This window comes from Quercus suber, unplaced genomic scaffold (genome assembly GCF_002906115.3).
Source record: "Quercus suber isolate HL8 unplaced genomic scaffold, Cork oak 2.0 scaffold_295, whole genome shotgun sequence".
In the NCBI taxonomy this organism is placed as follows: Eukaryota; Viridiplantae; Streptophyta; class Magnoliopsida; order Fagales; family Fagaceae; genus Quercus; species Quercus suber.
The window spans coordinates 639,265-650,684 of NW_027069751.1; the positions used below are offsets into that span (position 1 = coordinate 639,265).

The 11,420-nt window shown below is 34.0% G+C and overlaps 1 protein-coding gene across 2 annotated transcripts; it reads left to right on the plus strand.

The window, feature by feature from the left end:
• The first annotated feature begins 3,625 nt into the window (after positions 1–3,625).
• On the plus strand, positions 3,626–11,127 carry LOC112005257 (cell differentiation protein rcd1). Of its 2 annotated transcripts, XM_024037505.2 has the most exons (9): positions 3,626–4,009; positions 6,193–6,267; positions 6,513–6,602; positions 7,089–7,131; positions 7,844–7,950; positions 8,163–8,258; positions 8,935–9,134; positions 9,241–9,310; positions 10,825–11,127. In XM_024037505.2, exons 1-9 carry the CDS (start codon positions 3,812–3,814, stop codon positions 10,936–10,938), a joined length of 993 nt encoding a protein of 330 aa, XP_023893273.1. In that variant the 5' UTR covers positions 3,626–3,811; the 3' UTR covers positions 10,939–11,127. The 2 variants fall into 2 exon arrangements, with proteins under 2 accessions (XP_023893273.1, XP_023893274.1); XM_024037506.2 differs by lacking the exon at positions 6,193–6,267.
• Positions 11,128–11,420: the final 293 nt, after the last annotated feature.

The window sequence follows — 11,420 nt, forward strand, 5'->3', positions numbered from 1 at the left end:
GATAGCCAAAATATTCTAACTAAAGTACTTGCTACTGACCAAAGATAATGTTTAAACAATTTTGCAAAAGGAGAATACGATAATGTGAGTATGGCGAAAATGAATCAGTAACAAGAAAAATAGATTTAGTGCTTGAACAATCATAATAAAAGAAGAAAGGGGGTTAGCCTGCTAAACTTGGCTCGTTGGCAAATTTAAGTCCAAGAAGAGAACAAATCTCCATTGTGAGTAATCTCACAGGGGGATCCCGCCATAGAAATTACCTACTTTGGAAAATGGACCTAAGTGTCTTAATCTCGAATTCTTAACTTACTAGAGAGTAGGCTTTTGAGAGGGAGAGAAGTAAGTAGCCTATTGGTGCATGCTTTCCATTCCTCACTTTCCTATTTGCTTCCTCTCAGTTTTTTTTTTTTTTGTTTGTTTGTTTGTTTTATCTTCTCTGTTTTTTTTTCTGTGTTTTCTACTTCTCTATTTTTCTGTGTTTTCTACTATCCCTCTCCCGTTGTTGTTTACTCTGCATGGCTAAGACCTTTTTTATATTGTCTGCCATGATAAAATTTACCATTTTACCCTTCAACTACTATGGCCTGTTGTGGGTGTCCTTCTCGGACTGCCCACTAGTCTGCTGGTTACCCAGCCACCACCACTATCCTGTGTTGGCCGCACCACGCTTCATTCCCAGAGAAAAGTAGGTTTTTTTTTTTTTTTCTTGCTTCCCATGGCACTCCCATCTGAATAAGGGCTGAGTTTCTCTCTTGCTAACTGCTATAGCATGCACCTAGTGATTCCAACTCATCTTTGCCTTTCTTGGGTGGTATGCCATCCTAGCAGGACATTTCCTCTAAAAAAAGCTTGAGCGAGAACCCCTAAATAGGCTTCCCACTTCTCCCCACTGCCAGACCATACCCTCTCTTACCTCTGACCTATGGCCCATCGCCCTTGAATTGGTTGGGTACAAGTGGGTGGTGTCTAAGCCTTGTGCGTGCTCCACTCCCATATGAGTCCATTGCTTGCCTGGTGTTCATGCGTTTGCCATTGCCTGTGAGTTTGTCTGGTCCTGCTATGCATTCTGCTGCTTGTTTAACTCTTTGTGGCGTGGATAAGTCATTAGGCCTTCATTCTCTACATCTCATTTCTTCTTTGGGCTGGGTATTGTTTGGGTATAGGCATTTTTCTTCTTTAATTCAGCCCCTATCTCCTTTTACTTTCGGTTTATGGGTTAACTAGAGTTTCCGCCACGCCATTGTATTGTTTCTGCCACGATATCGTTTAACTTTTGTTTACTGGGCTTCCTCTGGGCCTACCATGCCATTTTCATGTATTATTCTTCCCCTTAGTTTATGTTGCCCAATATTCCTGCTAGGTTAATTCTCATGTCATTTTGGGCTTCCTCGACCCATTTTATTCGTTTGGGCATCCTCAGGCTGTTTCATTCCGTGGGGCATCCTTGGCCCTTCTCACATTCCTATGGGCTTTTGCTAAATCATTTGGGCTTCCCCAACCCAATTATCATATCCTTTACTTTTGGATTTATTGGCCTTTGAATCAATCTCATTTACTAATCCCTTTCTTTAGGCTCCTTCAGCCCGTCTTTGCTTGCTTTCTACTTCTTGTGATTCTCATGGGCTTACTTCTTCATTATTTGGGGCTCCCTTAGGCCCATCTGCTTTCTTTGGGGCCCTTTTACTATTTTGTAGGCCTGTGGACTATTATTCCTTCCATTCGGGCTTGATGGTTTTTCTTACTTTGCTAATTTTTCTTCCTTCGCTCCTTTTTTATATTGTTGTGCTTCTTCTATCATTGGGCCTTTTTTGCCAAAATGGGCATCAACACTGTCCCACATGGATTAAATATAAGCTTAACCATGTGTTTATAAGTTCTTGGACACCCTCCCCTTACAAACCGGTTTTCAAGGGTGAGTTCTACTCATGGATTGACTATTGTAGCGATGAGTAAACCAAAGACATAGAATGGAGCTAGCTTGGAATGTTTGGGTGGAAAATCCTAAAACTAGTATAGTGATGGTGGAAGGGATCACTAACTAGTGAGTCTAATTTAGAAATAGTAAGAAAGAGATTAACTTTCCAACAACTAAGATCAGAAAACTCAATCTAATCCTTACCAAAACCATTCTTACACTCTTTGAAACTTAAGAAATGGAATTCTATTGGTTTTATGAGAATCCTATGATGTTATTGATCCTAAAATATTTGTAGGAGAAATCATTGGTTACTAGATGTGGTATTTTTTACCTTCAAAAAATTCTAGAACAAAGAAGGAGAATCATATTGTAGATAGTATAGAATAAATAGATACTTGCATTTTAAAATTAAGAAATTTATTTTAATTTTAAAATGAAGAACTTTTGAACACATATAAAGCACGTGTGAAGAGACTAATGATCTGTTTGGTTAAGACTTTTAAGAGATAAAAAGAACTTTTTAAAACCTAAAACTCTGTTTTGCAATAACAACTTCTCCTAACTTTTTTTTTTACAAACATTCATTTTAAACTCAAAACATAGTTTTCCAACCACTTATACAAACTCACCCTAAATATGTAACAATTTTTGGTATTTCATAAAAACTTGGTCTTTCATGCTTTTGTTTCCTCAAACCACAAATTAATCCCAAAAAAAAAAAAAAAAAAAAAAAAAAAAAAAAAAAAAAAAAAAACCCAAAGTCATTATGCCACTGTAAAGAATATCTCCACATTCAACGTTATTCCATTTTTCAAAACCCAACCTACCTAATCTTCAAAATTCAATTATTTTAAACCTCATATCCCGCACATTAAAAATGGAGTGGGCAAAAAACATAAGTGATATGTCCACAATATTTAATTTGCACAACAAATTATAAATATTAAGTTGCTACTAATTTTAATTTAAATTCACAATTTAAATTACTTTTTTGCCTAATCATAATAATCTACATCTTAGGATTTGTTGTGAAAATGTTATGCAACAATTAACTTAATGGAGTAGATGGAATTGGAAAGACCATATTTAGTAAAAATAAAAATAATAGGCCTGAAATGCTCTTTTAGGAAGTCTAATTTAAGAAGTATTTGTGCGCTCTAGTTAGCTTAACTATCTTATAATTGAATAAAATATATGGGGTTCAATCCACGCCTACACCAAAAACCGATTGGTTTTTATTTTTATTTTTATTAGAGTTTCAACTTATATTGTCTGCTTCTGATAATTGTCTTTTTTTTTTTTTTTTTATAGGGATAATTGCATTTTTTATTATCAAACCAAGGCACTAATCAGTTTTTAATGTCTTAATCAGATGATAAAGAATACAATCATCAAAAGTGGACCTCATAGGTTAAAATTTTATAATAATAAAAAATTTAAAAATTAGGAAGTATTTTCAAACACTTTAACAAAAAACAAATTTTTTATATTTTTTATATTTATACAGTGATATTAAAAAATTTCAAAAATTATCCATTAACAAATTTTTTAATTATCTCAAAAAAAAATTTATTATTAAGGAGACCCGTTAACCCTGGACGGTCCGAACCCAATAAAAAAAAATAATATGCTTTGACGCTATAAAATAAAGACTTCAAAGATCTCTGTCGCTCCAAGGGTAAAAAGTACACACAACAACACACGCCTCCTTTTTTCAGTCCGTACTAGACCAAACCAAAACCAAAAGTCCAAACTTTTTCTTTTTCCACTACGTAGCTTAAGCACGGAAAATAAGGCACACAGACACACACACACGCACACATTGAGATTTGAGATTTGAGATACGCACACTGACAGTGATTCGTTCCACTCCTGTAGAGATTATCAACAATGGCCGCAAAACTTCCAGAATCCCTGTTTGGGTCAGAGCCGACATCATCAATGAAAGTAAGAGCGAGTCCAAGTACATCAGGAACCAACAACACTCATGGTGGAGTTCACCCCTCAAGACAGTACTACTTGGAACAGTTGATTGTTGCTCTTCGCAATGATCATACCCGAGAGGAAGCTCTTCACCTCCTATACAAGGTTTTTCTTTTCTTTCTTTTTCTTTTTCTTTTTCTTTGTTCTTGATTCTCATTGCAATGTTTGGTAGCCAAGAAAAAAAAAATCATGGGAAAGGAACTATAACTCACGCTGATTTATGTTTAGTCATTCCCGTTTGTTTGTTTTCCTAAGATTTTTCGATTCTCCGCATCCAAACAAGTCGAGAGTAAGAATAATTAGCATATTTCCTCTCTTTTTTCTTTCACGTCTCATTGAAGAATCTATACTATAGCATCATATAGATGATATTTTATATCTACAATCCTGCAAAATAAGATATTTAGTATTTAATTATTAATTTGCATGTCACATATAAATGTATCTTGAAAGTATAAAATAAAAAAACCATATGATTTATTTATTATTTATATATATATATAAGGTATCAGTGTTCCAATCTTTAATCAAATTATTCTACTTCCACTCCCTACCATGAGACACCCAAGAAACCCATAAATGGATAGTAACACCAACCGGGTGCCCCCTGGGAGTAGACCATATGAAAGTTAATCCTAATGAAAGATCGTCAAGTTTTGCTAAAAGGTTTGATTATAAACTACTACACACCATTGTGAGGGTGTAGTAATCTTAACAAGGCACCTTCATATTTCTTGTTTGGTTGCCAAGGAGAGAATAGAGAAACAACAGTAAACAAAAGTTGAAATCTTTTGTAACCAAATTTTAATTATGGTTATTTTATAAGGTTTTAAGATTCTCATCTCTTTTCCCATGATATCTTGGTTTCCAAACAAACAAACCATTTAACCTTTTAATTTCCCCAATGATGATTTTATAGCAAGTTTAGCTGAATTGGTATTTAAAAGTCTCTCCTTGTATATTTGCTATCTTAGTAATAAAAAAAATATATAGACATATAAATAAATGGTTGGACAGGTAATCAGTAATCACTCCATTGTGCTCCATTTGATTTTTGAAAACACTAAAATAAAGGATTCTGCTTAAGCCAATGAGCTCTAGCTCAATTGGTGCCTCCTTCCCTTATAAGTGCTAGGTGGAGGGTGAGGTGATAGGTTCAAGACCCATTATATGCGTGTCTAATGTACCGATAAAAATAGTAATGATAATAATTAAGGATTCTGCTAATCCTTTTCTTGGAATACTCTGTATTTCTTAATTATTTAAAAGTTGATATTAGAATTATTAAACTTAACCTAATAAAAGAAAAAAAAAAAAATTCTCCCCTGCTCCCAATTTTAAAATTTTATTTTTTGGTAGGCTAGTATTGGAAGATCGTTTTAGGTTACCCTCATTTAATGGAGAATCTGCAATGAGTGTGGTTTTTGCCAATATAAATGCAGTCCCTTCATTGGTTGAGCTGGTTTTGCTTATAATTCTAGGTCTTAGAAGGTAATTGGTTTCCATGATCTGGAGTATCAGCTTTGGAAAGTGTTCTAATACCTACGTCACGGGTTGCTATATGTGCACAGAGTAATGGAAGACAGATGAAGAGATTCGTCTGAAGGCAATGGACCATTTAAAGCTTGTCTTAAGCTACTGGACTCCAAAAGAAAGAAAAAAATCTGCCTGAGCAACATTTCATACTTTATGCAGAACTTCTATACTACCACTAAAACCAACAAAGCCCTACTAGTTGTCTAAAGATAATACATCTGTATCCCAGGTATAGCATAATGCTCTTACAAAATTGGGATACAGTTAGTGTGGGTACTTATAAGACCTGTGTTAGAAACCAAAACAAAAATGGCAATTGTCTCAATACTTGTAGAAAAGTGAATTTAGTAGATCGTTGCCAATTTGAATTCAATTAGAAATCACCAAAATGCTAAGGATCAATTAATAACATAAATTAAGAAATCTGGGACTTGCTACAGAGACTACAGAATCTCGTAAAATTCTTATAAAAAATGCATCTGGTCTAATAGATTATGGAGATCATCTTAATGATTTCATAAGGAACTATAGTTGAGAATCTTACTGTGTTTGAATCTCCCCTTCCCCTAAGGGGCCAAAATTTACTTACCAATTTAGCATTAATTTATGCGGTAGGGTGCTTAGGATTTTGACCTTTGATTAGTTTTTTTTTTTAATTAACTTCCACTTTCTTTTTCAATTATTATTCTAATATTCTCTGTATATGTCAAATGAATTTTAAACAAACAAAATTTTCCCTTCTTTTTATCCAGTCTTGTGGAGCTCATGAAGATTATTTAGCTCTATTGTTATGGCATTCCTTTGAAACAATATTCGTACTCTTAAAGGTATGGCATGCTTCTGGATTTTTCAGGATGCTTTTTCCAATTAACAGTTATATTTCAAAAGGTTTTGTTAGATATCTTTTCCCATTAATCTTACAATAAATTGTTCCTTTATTTCTCTTTAGACATTATATTCTTATATACATCAATTTGAAAGGTTTCTTTTGTTTCTTATATATTTGAAAGGAAATATAACTAACTCTCAGTCTCAAGATTGATGTTCATAATTGAATCTGTCATTATTTCAGGAAATAATTGAAGTATACCGCTTAATATCAACCCCAGAGCTTACAGAAAGTGTATCAATGCGCGTATGCAATGCTCTTGCTCTGCTTAAGGTTATAAGGCCTATAACTCTACTATCTTCTACTTTTGATTCCTTTTTTCTTTGTTTCCTTCTTTTAGTTGGCTAATATACTTGTTTTATGGTTGATACGGATATGGGCCACATTTTATTTTATTTTATTTTTTAGAAAAGTACTTTTGTCTCCTCTTTCATTTGCTTCATCTTTCTTCCTTTTAAAATCAATTGGGTGGTTACTCTGTGCAGATTGTCAATCATTCTCAAGAAATCAATATATTTTTAGCTAAATTTTTGGCTATGGACCCAATGATTGAATTTTCAGGGAGTGATTTGTGTGATCAAACCATGACTACAAGCATATGTCCTAAGGAGTACATTTTTTTGTAGCTGTTCACTCTCTATCACCATCAAACACCTTTTAAATCTTTTCATTTTCTTTCTAGTTATGGATGTACTTTCATAGTGAGTAAGTTTCTCATTAAAATTAAGAAACAGCTGAAATGTTGCTTTTCTTTTACAGTGTGTAGCTACTCACCCAGATACAAGGATGCCGTTTATCAAGGGTAATTTTGCCCAATCCTTAAAATGAATGACTTATTGCTTGAATTTCGCAGAAGTCCAAATTACATTTTAGTTTCTTTACAAGCAAAAGGAGCAGGGGGTTGTATACATTTTGAAATCATAATATAAATGCTTACAAAGACTAATTTTAATCAACATGTGGGACTCTAATTTTTTCATCCATATATTGGTGACATATGGGACTCAACGCTACATATCATGTGATTTTCTCTATCATCTCACTGTAGAAAATGCTTTTCACGTCTTTTGCCACAGTACTTGGGTTGTTGGTGGTTGGCACTAGGTTCTAGCTGTTGGCAAGGATGCTATACAGAAATATTGGTTTTGGTCATTGACCATAATTTTTGAAGTGGTTTACTTCCACATACTTCTGTTTTTTATAGAATTAAGTAATTGGGCATAAAACTTGAACTTAATGATGATATTTATACGTCAATAATTGCACTTGACAATGCTTTAAAGTGTATTCCTATGACTTTCTGCAACCCATTTTGGAGTCAAAAGAGGTCCCTTCAACAAGATACCCTTATTCTTTTTGATAAAATATTTATTTATTTATTTATTTATTTATTCATGCAGTGCATTTACATCATTTCATGTGAAGATTCACTTGATACACAGAATTCAATGTTGCCATTACTGGTGCCTCTTAGGGCTATAGTGACTCTTCTAATTGAATTGCATCCTTTGCAGCTAGAATACCACTATATATATACCCTCTTCTTAACAATACGAACAAGGAATCGTCTCATGAACGTTTACGGCTTATCAGCTTAGGTGTTATTGGTGCCTTAGTGAAGGTAGTTTTTCCTTCTCATCAGTAGTCTTAACTATTTTGTCTTCCCACCTCTCTTAATTATTATTGCTGGAAAATTTGATTTCTAGTCAATATTTTCTCAAACAAATAGTTCAAGTGCATTAGACAGGAAACAGTTTGCTTTATATCTGTTCTGTATAGGCTGATTTTTATTAACTTAAAAAAGTTAATATTTCATCCTTATTCTGCCTGCAGGCTGGAGATGCAGAAGTTATTACTTTCCTTATTGAAAATCAAATAATCAATCATTGCATACACTGCATGGAGGTGGGCAGTGTATTGTCAAAAACAGTAAGTGGCTGGGAATTCTTGATTGTTGGAAAATAGTTGCATTGATCATGTTGAAGCATTCTGCTTAATCTTCTTTCATAGTTATGACTACAATTATCTTGGTAGCCTAATGGGTGATTTATATTTGTAGAGTGTGATTTACAATTACAGTTCATTCATATAGCTAGGTGGAAGTTTAGTTGCTAGTCTTCTGGTTTGAAAAGAACGACTATAAGCTGTGAAATTATCACAGCTGTCTTATCCGACTGTAGGTCAAAAGAAAAATTTTAAGTGGACAACTGATACCTAGTAAGTAATTTAGCAGAATTAAAAAAAATAAAAATAAAATGTAGAGGGAATTCTCTGTCTGAACATAGAGAAAAAGTATGTATGAACCTCATTTGATTTTCATTTATAACTTTTGTTCAACCATGCATAGTATGGCTTATATTATCATGGCGAAAATACAATTTTGGTCCCCACTATTTAGGATCACTCTCAATTTGGTTAACTTGCAATAATTTGATCCCTACCATCAACTCACTAGCAAAATTTGACTGCAATTGAAAATAACAGAGACCAAATTGACAGTGGCCCAAAATGTAAGAATCAAAATGGTATTTTTGCCTATTATCATTGTACGTCTACATGCATTTAATAAATCAATCATGAATTGTTGATATATTTGACAATACAGGTTGCCACATATGTTGTTCATAAAATTCTAATGCAAGATGAGGGGCTGAAGTATTGCTGTACTTTTGCACATCGATTTTATGCACTAGGCCATGCTTTGGCAAAGATGGTAGAGAATCTTCCTGAGGAACTCTCAGAACAACAGCTACAGCTGCTAAAACATATTATCTGTTGCTACCAAAGGCTCTCAGAAAGTCCAAGGTCAGCTAAACATTGTACATGGTCTAATGGCTAGTGTATGTAAATTTTTTTTTGTTGTTTAAAACTCATGTTATCTATTAATAATATGGGTTAATTTTTATTGTAGGGCGTGTGATGGTTTAAAATTCTGCCTTCCCACAAGGTTAAGAGATGCTACTGCCATCAACCTCCTACGTGTAAGTTCTTCCAAAATTCATTAACATTCTTGTGCTGTTGAGGAATTTAGGAAGAGGGAGGCTTAACAAGTTTCACACACACACACATACACAGCAAAAAAAGCCAATGTTGCTCTTTTTTATGTATTATACTCTAGAGAGTTTTTCTTTCATGAAGTATTTGGGTTTTATAAGTTTGCCAACATCCGTAGTGTATTCATGTTTTCTAACCTACTTTTAAATCGAGATACGTCTGCCAAATCATTGCAAAGAATGATTTCACATGGTGTATGCATCAGCATCTCCCTGAAAATAAGGGGTAAAAAAAAAAAGAGGATTTTGTATTTGATAGCACTGAGAAGGATCAACAGAATTTCTTTATCTATGTCAATTTCAGGATACATGTGAATTTTCACATATAAAGAGATGATATAAAACTTGATGGTCAAGAAATGCTAGAGGAATAATTTTGGTATCTTGAATCAATGGGGAGATTAAGGAGGATGTAACTTGTTAAATAAAAGTGGGGTGGATAAAATGAATACGTCCTTTGTGAGCATTATGTGACTGAAGAATGGCATATAACCTACTATACTTATGGTTCAAAATGTTGGGCTATTAAAAATGAATAATATTAAAATGGATGTGTTCAAATACTAGAAAAGATAAAGTAAAAGAATGAACTCATCTGCGCAAAAGTAGGGGTGACTCTTATTGAGGAAAAAGAGGGGAGATGATTTGGTTATAAGCAAGAGTAATTAATACGCCGATGAGAGAGTGATTTAATTTAAGTTGACATGGTGAAAAGAGATAGATGGTTGCCTAAAATAAGTTAGGTATAAGTAGTGCAAAATGATATGTTAGATACAAAGAAAACAAAAGGTACGATTTTGCGCTGTATAGAATGTTGGAAATGATACATGGGATAAACTCCATTTTTTTAAGTATGTGTTAAACCCAATTAATTGGCAATGGCCCCTACACATACCCTTGGAGAGGGGTAACTTCACATTGTCAAACAATTGCAAGGAAGTGTCACTGTCAAGAATCAGTAGGTTTTATTTTCAGAAAATTGAGAAGATCACTTTCACACCATTACCTAAAAGAGGCTTCCTAGACTGCTGTCAGACCATTTTCCCATCCTTTTGAATTGTGGAAATATTCAGATTGTCTGACAGTAGTCTAGGAAGCCTCCTTTGGGCAATGGTTAAGATTTGTACAGTAGGTGAACTTGGTGGGATTCATACCAGTTCCAGGCATCCTTGAGTTATATAATATCTAATAAACTTAAAGCCTTAAAGCTGGATATGAAGAAATATGTATATTGAAACTTGATAGTAGTGCCTACACAGGTGTGTTATACACGCATGAAGCATACGTGTTTGTCAGCATGACTGCAATATTCCCATTTGTCAGCATGTTTTATTTAAACTCTAATTATGGAAAATCTTGAATGTTTGGGTTTCTACATTTTGTTTAATGAATAACTGTTTTTCTACATTATCATGACTCCTTGTGCGATTTTTCCTTTCCAGGTTGACCAAACAACCATAAGGTCGCTGGAACAATTAGTTTACAATGTCTCGATCGGACACCAATCTACAACAAAACCGTTTGGAAAGTCACTTATGCACTTGCTTAAAGGCTAAACTGAGCACGACTCTGTCCACCATGCTGTACCAGCACCAGTAGAATTAACATACTATCTATACATAGTTCAGATTAACTCTGTCCTTGTATTATTGAGTTATCAATGTATATTATGTTATTACGTGTCTAAAACATTTAGTAGCTCAACATAAAATCAGCGTATACCTTCACATATAACTTAATATAAGCTTTACTTGCTGTTTGAATTATATGTTTCTTGTTGGTTTTCCACTATTATTTTGTTGGATGTAGAGCAATCCTTTCCTCAATTTCCAGGAAAACTAGATATTTTTCTTGTTGCTTTTTCATTTCCCATATCTTTCCGGGACGTTTGAGTTATCCTTATCCAGCTTGGAGAGACTCAACTAATTGTTTTCTTAGAAAGTGAGGAAAAGGATTGCTACGTAAGTGTGAGGAGAGAAGGGGAGGATGAATATGGTTTATTAGTGCCTATTGCAACTACTTATGGGTTGTATCCTCC